This window comes from Chanodichthys erythropterus, chromosome 14 (assembly GCF_024489055.1).
Source record: "Chanodichthys erythropterus isolate Z2021 chromosome 14, ASM2448905v1, whole genome shotgun sequence".
NCBI classification, from domain to species: Eukaryota; Metazoa; Chordata; class Actinopteri; order Cypriniformes; family Xenocyprididae; genus Chanodichthys; species Chanodichthys erythropterus.
The window spans coordinates 42,601,175-42,618,373 of record NC_090234.1 but is presented as its reverse complement, the minus strand read 5'-3'; the positions used below and the strand labels follow the sequence as shown (position 1 = coordinate 42,618,373).

The window sequence follows — 17,199 nt, the reverse complement described above, 5'->3', positions numbered from 1 at the left end:
TATATCGTTGAACCAAAACGATGGAGGTGCGGCTATGCCGTAAACTTTACGGCCCTTTTACACCACAAACGCAAATGCTCAGTTTCGATGAATTTTTTGAATAGGAACATTGGATTCATATGGAGCTATTCACACCAGATGCGAACATTTGGTTCGCCAACAAATCTAGGGTTTTTCTTTGATGAATGTGTAATTTTTTTCTTCATGAGCTGACGAAAACACACCAGCACCTGTGATCAGACATTCTATTCTGTATTATGGCATTGCTTGGCATTTGTAAACATCAAGTTCAGGCCTGTTTGCACCAAGGATGAAAACTATATGATAACTGTAACCATTAAGTTTTAAAAATCATACACTAGGAGAATAGCGAAGTCTACACCATTATCTATAATGAGAATGATACAGTGGAGCAATGTCATTGATTTGAATGATTTTTTTTCCAGCTGATGAATGATAAAAACACTGACTGACAATCAGAATCCACTTTACTTCAAAGAGCTCAAGCATTTAACCCTTTAAGACCGGATGGAGCGTTGGCGCTCCCATTTGCGTGTCACTCTTTAAGAGCCAATAAAAACTGAACCCAAAATTATTTTTGCATACAAAACCAGAACCTTTACACATTCATATCAAGCCTCCAACATGCTTCTGTTGCGTTATTTTCACCATCTAATGAGTCTGAGTAATATGCCTTTACAACAAAAACAGCACAGCTGCTAACTGAATTCAAATATGTAGATTTCACGTCCTCATAACTTCATGAAAAATGCACAGATCATAGAAAATGACACATCATTATTTAAAGCAGATTAAAATGAACCCAAAATCAACATAATATATTGTGGTGATCACAAGATCTTACTCACGGAATGATTTAACATACTTGGCTAAAAACATGTCTCTCATCTTTCGGGATGCAGTGTGTATCCAATGTTCCTGGAACAATCCATGCTCGTTTTCCAACGTGGAATAACACAAAATAGGTATCATCTTAAAGCTTAGAAGCCTAACGAATGCTGAGAAGTGCCTCTAAACTGGAGTTTACCGCCCATGAGCGCCACCTGGCTGAGAAAAAAATAATAACAATTTATTCAACTATACTTTATGCTACCACTACAAAATTTGAACCAGATGCAGCTGACATGTAGGAGAGCATCACCCAAAAAAGGATTTTTCTCCTATGTTATTGCCTTCCTGAGTTATTCCATGTCAAATAAAAAAAAGAAAAATTATTTTTATATATATATATATATATATATATATATATATATATATATATATATATAAATATATATATATTTGTCTTTTATCAGCAGTTTCTCAGCATGAAAATGTCCAAATGTAACGTAATTTATATTTTCTAAAAATTTAAAATGTGTTCTATCAAATGATACCTACCTTTTGACTCTCCTTGCTATAGTTTTTGAGTTACTTTTGTGTGTGTCGCTTAGAAAAAAAAATCTAAAAAAGCCTTCAGGTCTTAAAGGGTTAAAGTGGCAGATGATATATTTGCAGCATGCGCTTATAATAAACAGAATGTTGCGTCCATTGGTGTGGACACTAGTATAGTTATGGATCTTGCTGTGAACGAGCGTCTACACCAGACCCAACTGGAGCATCACAGCTAAATAGCTCCCATTATAATCAATAAAGCTGTCTACACTGTAAATGTCTGTCTGTAACAGAGTTTGCAGAGTGGACTCTACAGTGCCATAAATGGTTTAGCACAATCTCCACCGGTGACACATTTCTAACGTCGCATGGTGTGCACCATTATACCGCCCAGCAGTCAGTCAGTAGACTGGTTAGGTTCTCTTTACTGTAATTTTAGCAGCTGCTCTGTGTTTTTGCCTAGTGTAAACCACCATGAAATCAGAGCCCAGAGAGTCTCATGGAGAGATAAAACACAAAGATAGAGAGAGGAGGATGACGTAGGCCTGGAGAGACAGATTAAAATCAGGCTTGAAAAGAGACTGTTCAACAAAGATGAGGTGGCGTCATGTCTGGACGTGGTCTGCTCTCCCTCCAAACAAGTTCCACTTCAGTTAAGTGGCACGATTAGTAGAAGTGTTGTTGCACACTGCAGACAGCACTGTGCTCTGGAGCCCAACTCTAGACCCCTTTAAATGACTCTCACTACAGTCACAGGCTCTGTTCCAAAACATAGTGCTGTTCTGACCACATGTTTTATTAACAAAGTTCATGAGGAACCTGTTCAAATTTTCTGCATCCCTGACTGGCTAGGGATACGGGGGGTGTACTCTGGGTTGGCCAAATTCCAAACTCGGAGCCCTCCCTTCAGACAGCACGCCACATACGCATGTTCTTTACTTTATCCGATTATTTGTAAGTGCGAACTTGTGAAGTATGCTTTTAAAGCAGCATCCTAAGTGAATTGGACCCTCATATGTTTATTGTCACACCTGCCAAAGGTGGGTGGGACTGGTGGGATATAGTCTCAGCCTCAGATGTCACGCCCATGGACTGTTGGCTGAACGTCTGATGCAGATGGCTCACTCAACTGGAAACACTTCTGGATTTTCGAAGACGTCATCTGGTTGGTTGAATTCTACAGGATGTCAAGAAGACGTGTGTGTCGCGTTCTTTAATGGTCCGCCTGGAAACAAATGCCGTGAAGCAAAACCCCCTTGGTGGAAGAAGAATTCTGTCGCGGTTACAAACGTGACACTGAACGCTTATCAGGATCAGCTAAACGCTGGATTTTCAAAAGTATGTGAAATTCGCAGCTCCATTGTTGCAGTAAACTTGCACAACGTTCTTGAATGAATAATTTATTAGATGCACACCAGTCTGTTATTGTAGGGACATCGACTTTACATTTTCACGCCCCTAAATATGACGCGGAACAAAACAAATGTGATTGGTTGCATCACATGTCCACGGCCAGTGAAAGCTGCGATAGAGTCCAAAACGTCTGCCATCAGTCTGGCTACGTGAGACTAGGTGGGATATGTCTGTAACACGGTTAGTAGATATGGGAAGAAGGAGGCGGGAACCGGCGAACATTCAACGAAACTTTAATATAAAATAAACAAAGAACAAAACGAAAGTAATGCCGGCAGACCCTCGCGGACGTCTGCCGGCCACACAAACATAATAAAACATAAAATAAAGTCCAGGCCTGGTCCTCTCTCGTCCTCCACGGTAGTCGCTCCTCCTTTTATGCTCCCGGAGCTCCTCCGTGAGGGACTCAAGGCCGGTGCGCCTCCCAGGTGAAGCTCATTAACACTCGCGCCACCGGCCTCGCACCGTTCCCTCACGGCTCTCGCCCGCCCTGGTCGCCACATACCCCCATCGCCCCTCGCAGGCCGGGGGGTACTCCCGAGACTGCGCTCTACTCCCCCCCGGGGCCTGTCTCGGCGGCCGCAGCACCTGGGGGTAAGGACAGACGAGACGAGAGAAAGGAGACGGAAGCAAGGGGAGCGACAGGACGAGAGAGGGGAGAGAGGGAAAAAAAAAAAAAAAAAATTCTTGGTCCGGTTCCCCGACACACTGCCGCTTGGTCCTCAGCCTGCCGAGAGGCTCTTCTTCGCGGTGCCATGCGGTGGCACTGGATGCTCGGTGGACGGCCCGATCCTCGACCGCCTCCTGGCGGCCGGCGATGGCTCCTCCGACTGAGGGCAGCCGGCAGCGAGTCCCCCGTTCCCTGCTCCTCCCCTTTATGGCGGACGGCAGCAGGCTCCGGCCCACGGCGAACGGCGGCGACTCCTCCGCTCCCTCTTGGACGGCAGCCACCCCACCTCGTCCCAGGGGCACGGCCTCGAGCTCTCCGTCCCACCTTTCACTAGGCTCCAGTACCACCGCCTCGGGCAGACTCTCGCGGTCTTCACTCCCGCGCTGCCCGAACTCCGCAGCACCGCGATCCCCCTCAGCAGCGAGGGCTCTCCGACAGCATGTCCCTCCTTCCTCCCGGGTTTCAGCACCAATGTAACACGGTTAGTAGATATGGGAAGAAGGAGGCGGGAACCGGCGAACATTCAACGAAACTTTAATATAAAATAAACAAAGAACAAAACGAAAGTAATGCCGGCAGACCCTCGCGGACGTCTGCCGGCCACACAAACATAATAAAACATAAAATAAAGTCCAGGCCTGGTCCTCTCTCGTCCTCCACGGTAGTCGCTCCTCCTTTTATGCTCCCGGAGCTCCTCCGTGAGGGACTCAAGGCCGGTGCGCCTCCCAGGTGAAGCTCATTAACACTCGCGCCACCGGCCTCGCACCGTTCCCTCACGGCTCTCGCCCGCCCTGGTCGCCACAATGTCCCCACCAGTTTTTGTGCCAGGGTCGATATTGCCCCCACCAAAATTGGAAGCATTTCATTGCATGGATGTACCTAAAAACCAAAGTAAACATCTCCAGTTGAATATCAAAGTACAAATTACTATAGTTTGTGTTAAATAAGAAGTGATATGGCGCTGGCATGTCTTGTTTTTGGAATCATGCTGAGTGCTTATTGCCGCTGTTCTCTAGTGTCTCATGTACAATCTCCGCTCAGACAATCAATTTAATCTATCGCTTAACACTGTTGCAGAAATCACAAAATAAAATGCACATAAACCGTGTCCTTGCTCTTGATATACAATCACTGATCAATATCTTTGGTTTTAACGGGGAGAAAAAGAAAAGAAAAGAACCTATGCCTAACAAAAATTTTACCACCAGCCCAATAGGACACACAAGCATCACATGCAGATCTATGCATTTATTCACTGACATAAAGACTCAGTATCTCAGAGGTAGGATGAACTGATCAAATTAAGAGTTCTGCTGTATGCCGATAAACTCGATGTACTATTGAAATTGATTTCTGGGCATTGTAATGTTATTTTTTGTGCATTTGTTATTGTACATTTCTGATATAGCCTTGTATTAGCAAGTTTTAAACCAAATCATTGTCATGGTTTTTGCCACAAAATACATTTTATTGTGTCCTGAAAGCGCATACTCTCTCACGCTCTCTCTCTCTTTCAAACATACACACCTTCTGTACAGTATGGACACACACTCACACAGAAACTTTTTGTCAGCACTGCTCTGACGAATTAATCAGTAAAACAGTTTAGCAACTTAAAAGATACATGACTCACCAGCGAGGTAATAACTGTGCGGTTCTTGTGGTGGATAAGCTTATAGTTTCGCTATTAGTAGAGACAGTGCTGCCGTGAGAGACGCACAGACTCAGGTAGGCTAATTCACATATGCTTATTCTCTCTTTCTCTCAACTGTGTTAATAACTGTATCAACTTTATTAGTCTGCTATCAACTGTATTAGTCTGCCTCTGTTACTAGTTGTGAAATGACGTTTTGGAATTAACAAAGGACGCTTGGGATGAGATGCGTAAGAATTTAGTTCCACACACAACAGTGTTTTAAGGACAAAAACCTGACAAATATCTTGAAATACAACATTGGAACAGTGTCATGAGATGTGGCAGCCATAGTATAATTGGAATAATTGACTCTGGGCTGTTGAATTCTTAAAAAATAATGCAAACCCGTGCTGGTAATGCGGCCACGCCGCGAAGCGGGTGTGCATTATTTTCTAAGAATTCAACAGCCTGTTTCTCAAGAACTCAAAAAATTCAACGGCCCGTCGTCAATTATTCCTTAGACATTAGTTAACTAATTTGTGTACTTGAACTAATAATGAACTGCACTTCTACAGCTTTTATTAATCTTTGTTAATGTTAATTTCAACATTTACTAATACATTATTAAAATCAAGAGTTGTTTTTGTGAACATTAGTTAATGCACTGTGAACTAACATGAACAAACAATGAACTGCTGTATTTTTATTAATGTTAACAAAGATTAAAAAATACAGTAACAAATGTATTGCTCATGATTGGTTCATGTTAGTTAATACATTAACTAATGTTAACAACTGAACCTTATTGTAAAGTGTTACCTTATTTTCTTCCTTTGCTTTCTGGTGGCTTAATATGAGGAATATTCCACATGTGTTGCCACATGTAGTACTGGAGAGAGAGAAAAATAAACTTCCAAAATAAACCTCATCCATATACATTTTCCACCGAGGAAAAAGATTTGAGGGTAACGACAGCTGTTTTAAATAATAGATGGCTTGATTTGAAACAATTTCAAAGGCAAATTTTACTCACATTTGACACTTTGTGAATTTTAATTTAGGCTCTGTCAATAAGTGTCTGATTTGAATGTGTGCATCATAAAAAAAGATTAAATGAAATGCTCGGGAGACTCGATTAACAAGTGATTTCAATAGTTTTCTGTTAGCGTGTTGGCATAGATAAGAATGCAGTACTGTAATAAGCACAAAACTACAAAATGCACATATCCTTTTGTAAAATAGTCTTGTCTCTTATTAGATTCAACTATTTTCATTGATAATTTTTAGCATTGAATGATTTATTTTTATAATCAACATTTCTGTTACTTTATGCACTTTCTTCAGTATGTTTGATTGGATTCATTGAAGGATTGTCTTCTGACAATCCCTTTGTCTCAGAAGGCAAAACTTCATTATGCTCATTTCCTCTAGGAACTGCCTAATGTCTGGAGTCCTTTTGATGATTTAAAATGCTGCCTTCATAGTAGGTCACTAGGTTTTGGTACAGAGAAATATGTGTGAGTGTGTGTGTGTTAACCAATAGAACATATTAAATCCATCTATTTATGAATGGTGTATGAGTCTACAGAGACAGGTGCTTGTATACTGACACATAAGGATATTGCTGGGCCTTGACAACCACCAGCCGTTACCCATGATCTCTCTCTCCCATACTTAGTGCCCACTGATTTTTCCTCACAGGGGAGCCACACAAGACCGGCACGGATGAGTCAAAAAATACATATACATAGACGACTCAGACGAAAATAGGAAGAGAGAGAGTGGTAGGGGCTCTAGGTTGTGTCACATGGTATTCTGCAGTTATGATGTATTTTGCATTTCTTCAGACTTGTTTCACACAAGTTTGGTGCAAGTTTTTTTTTTTTTTTTTTTTTAAGAAATTAATACTTTTATTCAGCAAGGATGCATTGAATTGATCCGAAGTGACAGTAAAAAACACTTATCAGATTTCTAATTTGAATTAATGCAGTTCTTTTACAACTTTCTATTCATCAAAGAATCCAGCTAAAAAAGTATCACGGTTTCCACAAAAATATTAAGCAGCACAACTGTTTTCAACATTGATAATAAGAAATGATAATAAGATATAATATAAGCAAATCAGCATATTCGAATGATTTCTGAAGGATCATGTGAGATTGTAGACTTGAGTAATGATGCTGAAAGAATATAAAAAGTTATTTTAAATTATAATAATACAGTATTTCAAAATATTACTGATGTATTTTTGAGTGTAAGAGACTTTTTTCAAAGCTTTAAAAATCGTTCAGACTTAAAAACGGTAGTGTATAAGACTTAAAAATATATGACAAAATGAATAGGATTGGGAATCAAGAACCGATACTTATTCAGAATTTTCAAAAATTCTTTTCTATTAATGGCAACAGAAAACAGCACAACCAGTGTAGTTTAATTCTTATGAGCAAGTTCTCTTCGATGAAAAGGTGGACAGAGATGGATTACTTTCCTAAAAATCTTCATTTATGTTTATCTGAAGAAAGAAAGTTATATACATCAGGAATGGCACGAGGTTGAGTAAATGACAAGAGAATTTTCATTTTTGGGTAAACTGTCGCTTTAAATTTTCTAAGGAATAATCAGAAGTGGAATCAGATTCAGAACCAGAACAATTTATTTTCATCCATAATGGTTTAAGTTTATATAACTTACTCATATATAACTGGAGCAGTACTGCTTTCCAGTCTGGAGCTTCACCAGACACTCTTTATATGTGTGTAGTTAGAATTTTTCTTGATTTTTACTAGTTGTGCAGAGGCATATAAATAAACACACTCAGGTTAGTGCATTTGGTGGAAGAGACCGTAATAGCAGCCTGGGGATAAATGAGTCTCTACCTGTGGGAGATGTTGGCTACTGTGACGTGAGCCACAGATTAACCAATCACATGCTAACAAAGTCATGTGACCACAGAGCAGCAGCCAATCAGATGGCCATGTAATCTGGTGAGAGCATCTCAGTCGCTTCTCCGATCGGCTGTAATTGAGGAAGTGTTGCTGTTGCTGTAGCGAGGGCGGAGAGTGAGTCATGGCTCGGACTAATTTTAGCTGCACAGCACAGTCAGGGGGTAGGTTGGGTTTTTTTCCCCACATTTTTTTTAGGAAATCAAACATCTGTTATTAGGGACTACTTATCAATCAGAGTTAAAGTGGAGAAAAAATACTTGGCTAGAGAAAAATAGTGGCACTAACAAATTCATTGCATGTTCTGTCTTTGTGAAGAACCGCAGTGCCCTGATGAAATAGTTTGTTGCTTATGACCAGATTTTTTCTTTTTTTTTTTTTGTAAATATTTTTCAGATTTGATGTTGTTAAAGGAATAGTTCACCAAAACATGAAAAGTTTCTCATCATACTCACCCTCATGTTGTTCCAAACCTTATGACTTTCTTGCTTGTTTGAAACACCAAATGTTTGGAGCAGGGTCTGAAATTAACTTTTCAATTAAGGGGCAATATTTGTATTGGCAATTTTTAAAATTACCTTATTAAATGTATCTGTTGTCTTTTATGTCAAATACTTGACAGTATATTCAATTAATTCACATGACATGCTTACATGGGCGGCGCGTGTGGAAGGCTGGGCAAGACTTAGCCTTTCCGTGGCCATGGACTTGAGACTAGCATGGAATTTTCTCACTCAGACCACTGACTGCTGCTGCTGCTTCTGATTGTTGCCCATAACTGCTGGTCCAGGATCAGAATTCTTCATAATAATAGTATGTTATGGAAAACAGATTTGGCAAACGATCCAGTGCGTATTTCTGTTTGCGCTCTGGAGAACATCAAAGCTTTCTGTTTACATCATGTTTTTGCAGTGTTGAGCAATGTAACCAATCACAAACATGTCTGTTGATTTCTTGAATGCAGTGGACAATCAGAGATGTTTAAGTTAGCACTAAACAAAAACTCTGGTGTTTTGAGCGGTGAGTTCTGCACGTTCGCAAATCCACTCTTAATAACAAAGTGTAGACATTATGTACTTTCTAGCATGCCAAATCCCACATACAGTATGCTTGCTTTACTATTAAAATGAACAGTGGCTTTAATAACATATAGTTTATCAAGAACGTTTATGCTGGTCTGTGTAGGTTGTGCGACGAAATTGTTTGTTTTTAAAGTGGAAGCGCATCTCCTTAGCTTTACCCTGGAGTTGGTTCACCCTCCGCCTATGCATGCTTAACACTACTCAAAGATGGCGCACAACAATTGCATAATGTTATGAGATTAATGTAATTTATCTCAGCGTATGTAAAGTAGGCTGTGACCGGTGACTAATCTAAATGCCTTTTATTGGCCATTGCATCCATATCCTCAACAGATATGTGTGTGATTGGTTTTAACGTTCAACGCTGCAAAAAGCAATGTGTAAAAAGAAACCTTTGATGCAAAGTGTGCAGATCTAAATGTAATGCACTTTTCATTCAATTTCACATTTCATTTTAATTGTGACAGTCATAATTGATTTAGATTTAATTTTTGCTCCCTTATCTTAAATTTGGGGGACATTTTTGTTTGTTTTGGTGGCCTTTTTTTCCCCAAGCCCCTGCTAATTTCCGATTTTGATGCCAATGGCAATTGAGGCTGTCGATATATTTTTTATTTTTGTACATCTTATTTTTATATTTAAGTATCATCACATGTTTAGCAGAATACAGGATGTCAGTTTGACTCGTGACCTTTTGGGTCATGCCTAAAGTAAATGAGCTCACGCATGTGAAGTACAGCAGAAATAGACTCTCTCACTACTGAACTTCTGGAGGAAGGAAGAAGGGAATAAAAGACAGGATGTGACATCAGACGAGGGGCCACTGTAGGCCACTCTATTGATTCTTCCGTTTCTTTAGTTCTTCAGGAGGACATGACTTCAATGTCTGAGCATTTATGTTATGTAAAGATGGTGGGCATAACCATCGCTCGCCTTCAAGCACAGTTCCACACAATGCATGGCAGTCAACGTCCCCAATGACATCATGCCAGAGAAAGGGCTGTTTTTGTGTTGTTTCCATAGCAGCTTTTTTATAGTTCGTAAGCTGGCTGTTCAGTCTTGGAGATATATGTAGGGATGGGGCGTATGGGACATTTTTAGTGTCGACATTGACTCAAAGTCATTATCTTCTTCCATACCGAGCTTATTTTATATATAAATTCACTAAAGTTATATATGTATGCGCTATAAAGCCTGACACTTTTAACTCTGTGACTTAAAGTATTTGCTTTCTTGTTCTCTGCCCACAGAAGGATGAGGTGTATCTGAATTTGGTTCTGGACTACGTCCCTGAGACCGTGTACAGAGTGGCGAGACACTACAGCCGCGCTAAGCAGACCCTTCCCATGGTTTATGTGAAGGTGAGGATCATTCCTAATCATTTCTATTGTGTGTCCTCTTAATGATGAGTACATCCTGAGTGAAAATCTTAGATTTCGTTCTCACTGGTGAGTATACGGGTCAGTCGAGTGTGTGCTGGCATTTCTTCCCTCTCCTCCTGTGGAGTTTTGCGTCAGCAGTGTCTTGACTGCTGTGATGACATCATCACTCCTTTGTGCTGTGTCCTGGGCTATATCCTTCCTGTTATTGGCAGGAAGTGACATGAAGAGTGAAACACACACCCACACATAACACACATACATACATATGTACAGATACAGTTATATGCGAAGACCTTCCACGGAGATGTTAAAGGAATAGTCCACTTTCAAATGAAATTTTCCTGATAATTTACTCATCCCCAAGTCATCTAAGATGTTTATGTCTTTCTTTCATCAGTCGAAAAGAAATTAAGGTTTTTGATGAAAACATTCCAGGATTATTCTCCTTATAGTGGACTTCAAATGATGGTTGAAGGTCAAAATTACAGTTTCAGTGCAGATTCAAAGGGCTTTAGACGATACCAGACGAGGAATAAGGGTCTTATCTAGCTAAACGATCGGTCATTTTCAAAAAAAAACCTGATGTATGTATTTGATACTCACATTTTAACTCAAGTAAATAATCAAGTAAGCCTAAGTTGCTTCAGTCCAGTAAATGTTCATTTTGAAATATTACTAACAGTATAAAAGTTATTTTTACACTTAGTTTATAAAAATCTGTAAAGATTTCACAGCAATAAGACATGCGTGCCATGACCTGAAGGGGGACTTTTTTACAATTATACTAAAAGGCCTTTTACTTGCTCAAAAGTATCAATCAGATGACAGAAGGCATTTTTGTTTGTCAAGTTTTGATTATGTTGATAATGGCCTTGGAAATTTGCATATCAAATATGATACAGTAAGCTTTATAGGGTATGGACATTTTTGTTTTATTAAGAATTAACTTTTTTTTTGTTATGTCAAGCTCTAAACTATTTTATTGGATAAAAAATCTTTACCTTATCCTGTAAATTACAAACAATTGGAAAAGTTATGGAATATTGAGTATTGTAGTGGACAATCAGGGGTCTTGTAGTCCAAAAGTTTAAGAACCACTGCTTTAAATGAATAGTTCACTCAAAAAAGTGAAAATTCTGTCATTATTTCTTTACCAGTAAAATGTTCCAAACCCATGTTGCTTTTTTATATGCGGAAAAAAAAAAGAAAAAAGGGTGAATTTTGTGGACACTCTTTAGTCTTTTTCCAAATAATGTGAATGTGGACTGAGGTCTCTCAAGCTCCAAAATGACAAAAAGCACCATAACAGAATCATAAAATTAGTCCATATGACTCATTAACTGTATTCCCATAAATCAAGACTACAAGTCTTGGAGAAGAACATACTAATAATCGTTATGCTCTGATAATCTTTTCCTCCATGAAAGTTCTAAAATTTGAAGTGATCAGATGGCATTGATGTCAGATGTCAGTGGTTTTGCCATATATTATTCTGTGCATCACACAAAGTTATTTATTATTGATATTAAATGATATTTTGGTGATTGTATGTGATTTTGAACGTTGATAGCATCTGTCCCCATTCACTCTCTTTATATGGAAAAGATTCACCTTTTGTGTCCCATGGAAAAAAAGAAAGTAATTTGGATTTGGAAGAGTGGGTTTGGAAAATGTTCACTTTTGGTCATTCCATTAAATCGTTTGATATTTCAAGCAATGGAAACAAAATTATATTCTACATTTTCAGGGTGCATTTTTTGCGACTTATTATGACTCCTTTTCTAACCTAATAACCTGTGTATATTTCCTTTGTCTTTGTCTGCAGTTGTACATGTACCAGCTCTTCAGGAGTCTGGCCTACATCCATTCCTTTGGGATCTGCCATCGGGACATAAAACCCCAGAATCTTTTGCTGGACCCAGACACAGCTGTGCTCAAACTCTGTGACTTTGGCAGGTCAGTTGGTAATCTCTTGCTAGCTAATTCATAGGACACAATGCCTTTTTCTGATAACCTTTCAAAGGTCTAGTGCCGGCCCCAGTGGATCTATGAACGGAAAGCATCGCTTTATTGCATTTAACCTGATAATCCCATATTACACCTCACCAGAGGCCTCCAGATGGTCTCGCTATGCTCTGAGATATCTGTGTGCTGACTTCAGCCTTTTTCATTTAGCCTACTTTTCACATTTTTCTGCTTTAGTATACTAGTGAAGATTTGGGGTGAAGTGATATTCGGGTGTGCATTTCTCACTTGCCTTATGTGGGTTGACTGAAAAGAGGGCATGTGATTCTGCCGCTTGTTACTGATCACTTAGACAAAAAGAATGCAATTTTCCTTGAATTATGATGAGACCTTGAGATATTACAAGATGTTAGCAAATCAACTCAACATTTAGACAAAGAAAGAAACCATCTTTAGATTTCAGGTGACTTTATTGCTCTTAGCTTAAATATAAGAAAAGATTGGTCCAAACACTTTGGGGTTGGAGTTACTCAAAAGTGAAGGGCCTATTTACATTTAGCCACTTTATGCCTTTTCACTGATCGGATAGCTACCTGAAAATACCAGGTATAAATGCCCTCCGAAACACTTTCTAGACAGATTTCAATCCAGTCATGCAAACAACTTCAGGAGGTGGTTTGAGACACATTCCAAACGCAACTGGACAAGTGTAAATGCGTCTGGTTTTTGAAGCCACAAATGTCAATTTTACTTCTCCCAAAATGGTAAAAAACAAAGGTGTGAGAACGTGTTATACCGGCTCCCGTTAGCCAGATATAACAGCGCTACTGTTAAACATATCATATGACCCACCACAGATGAGTAGCATTTCTCTTCAGCAGTAGCAGACTTTGCTATGTTTCACTTGAAACAGGCCTCACAACAGAAGAGGGCTCTGTTTGCCCTGTGAGCCCCGCTCTGTCCCCCATCATCATGGGGCAAAAATGCTACCAAAATTAATAAAAATGCTTCCAAAAACCCAAGATATTGTTTTTGGATATATTTATAAGCAATATCACATGAGCAAAGGTGCTGTTTTCCCGAATATCAGCACGTTTGCAAATCTGATATTATATAATCAATAAATCAATAAATATTATTGATTTTATACAACAATTCAATAAACAATAAGCTAGGCTATTAGGTGACTTCCATTTTACAGTACAGTCCAAAAGTTTGGAACCACTAAGATTTTTAATGTTTTTAAAAGAAGTTTAGTCTGCTCACCAAGGCTACATTTATTTAATTAAAAATACAGTAAAAACTGTAATATTGTGAAATATTGTTACAATTTAAAATAACTGTGTACTGTTTAAATATATTTAAATAGTACACTGAATTTTCAGCATCGCTACTCCAGTCTTCAGTGTCACATGATCCTTCAGAAATCATTCTAATATGCTGATTTGCTGCTCAATAAACATTTATGATTATTATCAATGTTGAAAACAGTTGTGTACTTTTTTTCCCAGGATTCCTTGATGAATAGAAAGTTTAAAAGAACAGCATTGATCTGAAATACAAAGCTTCTGTAGCATTATACACTACCGTTCAAAAGTTTGGGGTCAGTAAGAATTTTTATTTTATTTTTTTGAAAATAAATTAAAGAAATGAATACTTTTATTCAGCAAGGATGCATTAAATCAATCAAGAGTGGCAGTAAAGACATTTATAATGTTACAAAAGATTAGATTTCAGATAAACACTGTTCTTTTGAACTTTCTATTCATCAAATAATCCTGAAAAAAATATTGTACACAAATTTTTTTGTACAATTGTACACATTAAATGTTTCTTGAGCAGCAGATCAGCATATTAGAATGATTTCTGAAGGATCATGTGACACTGAAGACTGAAGTAATGATGCTGAAAATTCAGCTTTGCCATCACAGGAATAAATTACTTTGTGAAATATATTCAAACAGAACACAGTTATTTTAAATTGTAATAATATTTCACAATATTACTGTTTTTACTGTATTTTTAATTAAATAAATGTAGCCTTGGTGAGCAGACGAAACTTCTTTTAAAAACATTAAAAATCTTAGTGGTTCCAAACTTTTGGACTGTACTGTAGATTCAATATTGTCAATATTGACTATTTTTTCAACGAAATTTTTGCCAATGAAAATAGTTCCAACCAGAATGATTGGTTCTTGCTGAATTAACTCATTAAGCTGAAGATTGAATGCAGTTTTTGTTTTGTCATTAATGTAACAATAGTTCTGGTCTGGTCCGAGTTGCAAAGGTCGCCTCTGCTCTTCAGCAAGCTGACTTGTGGCAAACGGCCACAAGTGAAACTGAATGTCTGGCGTCACATCCTGAAGCTTCTTTAAAAGTAGTAAGACTAAATCATCTAACCAGTTGTGATTCCGCTTTCTTTCCTATTGCAGTCTTTGATCTTTAAATTAGCTGATAATAAATTCAATGTAGCTCATATCTGTTGCTTTCATTAATGTAACTTTGTTATATTTGCATATAGCGCATAAATTAAAGATCAGTATTATATTTGTTTTTCGCAGACACATTTATGAGGCCAAGTGTAAATGGAATGGTTTTAACAAATTTGATAGCTATCCGATTAGAGAACACGCATAGAATGACAAGGCCCAAAAAAAGTGAATGGTGATTTATAAACATGCTTGACTGAAAGACATACTTGACTGAAATGGTGATGAGTGAGATCAGAGTAACTCTACTGGATCAGCGAGTTACTCCTGTGACAATATGTCTTTTTGTTCACAGTGCCAAGCAGTTAGTACGTGGAGAGCCCAACGTTTCCTACATATGCTCACGGTACTACAGAGCCCCTGAACTCATCTTTGGAGCAACCGACTACACCTCCAGCATAGGTATATGAGCTGTAATCATACTACAACCACATCAACCATGCAAATCATTTCTGCTTCAATAAACTACTCCTTCATTGTGTTGCTATTACCTCTTATCATTCTAAATACGCAAATCCATACCAATAGTGACCTTTGTGAAAAAGAAGTACACGTTAGCATACTTGTATACGAGTAATATAATATTTAATACTTTTTACGGAAGTAATATACTTGAGTGCGAACTGAATGTAATGTTTTTGGACACTTAATTGCATGCTAATTGTAGTTGTAGGGACTATTATTTTATTAATATATTATATGCAAGGTTTGTTTTTACATATTCTTTTATGATTTGAAGTACACTACATGTGCACTTTCAATACAATTAAGCACACTTATTTTTCACAAGGGGATACACTGATGTATCAGTTAGGCTAAATATTTATTTGATATTTGGCTGTTGTGAGACTAGCAATAATCATACCAGGTCGTTTGATTCATAGTCATAGTAGTTCCAAAATCTACAGCCTGCAAATTTCATATTTGCACAGTCTACTAATACTCTGTCTGGTAGTTGACATGAAGTTGCAAAGTTACTTGTAGTAAGTAGAATGTCTGTAGTGGACTATCAGAATAAAGTGTCTTGCCTTGTAACAGGGGTGTCCAAACTCATTTCTGAAGGGCCACTGTCCTGCAGAGTTTAGCTCCAACTTCCAGGAAGTTTCTATTATGCCTAGTAAAACATTGATTAGCTGATTCAGTTGTGTTTAATTGGGGTTGGAGCGAAACAGTGGCCCTCCAGGGGCAGTATTGGACACCCCTGCCTTATACTAAGATTATGGAGCTGAAGGATCTCAGCTCAAGGCTTTTTTTCACTCATATTCTGAGCATTGATTTATGCTTTTTTGTTTTGTTTTGTGCCATTGGTGATTGTGCAAGGACATGCAGTGAGCGAAGAAGGCTCATAGTGTAAAAGCTGAGTTCTGTACTGTCTTGCTTTGTACGAGTCCTTGACCTTTGCCTAATAAGAATGGCCCTCCCTCATTCTCACCATCTCTTTGACCCCTTTTCATTGCAGACGTGTGGTCAGCTGGTTGCGTGCTGGCGGAACTGTTGCTAGGACAACCAATTTTCCCTGGTGACAGTGGAGTGGATCAGCTGGTGGAAATCATCAAGGTACTGGCGCCACTACACCGGCACTTCTGTCTGATTTAATCTCAATGTTTGCATGAGTTTGTAGGAAGAACAATTTATGTGCCACAGTCAGTTCATAGGTTTAGATGGTTTGTTCTGTACAAGACTGTTAACTTGATTTATGGGTGTTTCTTCAAGTACAAGAAGTTTCTTTCTTGGAACTCTCTTGAAACTTTTCAACCTCTTACTAGTTAATGTTTAATTACAAGTATATTTGTAAATACGTACCAAGTTTCAATAGAAATGACAAAATTAAGTGTGTTAGTTTACTAAAAATGCTTGTCAGTACATTCGGCAGTACAATTTAACCACATTTCAAAGAAAATAGAAGTAATTATGAAACGAATGGTATATGAAACAAATTCTACTTAAAGGGGTAGTTCACCCAAAAAATGAAAATTCTGTCATCATTTCATATCATCATTGATATGAGTACCCTCATATCATATAATTCTTGTGTGTTACGCAGCAAGTTTAAGCTTCTGCAAGAACCAATGAGGTTCATTCTCGTGTTACGCAGCATTATTGAGCTTCTGCAAGAACCAATGAGGTTCATTCTCGTGTTACGCAGCACGTTTGAGCTTCTGCAAGAACCAATGAGGTTCATTCTCGTGTTACGCAGCAAGTTTGAGCTTCAGCAAGAACCAATG

At 38.5% G+C, this 17,199-nt stretch overlaps 1 protein-coding gene across 4 annotated transcripts in view; it reads left to right on the top strand.

Moving 5' to 3' along the window:
* The window catches only part of gsk3ba (glycogen synthase kinase 3 beta, genome duplicate a), a 77,772-nt gene that overhangs the window by 53,500 nt on the left and 7,073 nt on the right, over positions 1-17,199 (top strand). For all 4 annotated transcript variants that reach the window (XM_067410464.1, XM_067410465.1, XM_067410462.1 and 1 more), the window contains exons 4-7: positions 10,389-10,499; positions 12,346-12,476; positions 15,270-15,376; positions 16,434-16,531. In XM_067410464.1, coding sequence (XP_067266565.1) covers positions 10,389-10,499; positions 12,346-12,476; positions 15,270-15,376; positions 16,434-16,531 — 447 coding nt within the window. The remainder of the gene's footprint in view (positions 1-10,388; positions 10,500-12,345; positions 12,477-15,269; positions 15,377-16,433; positions 16,532-17,199) is intronic.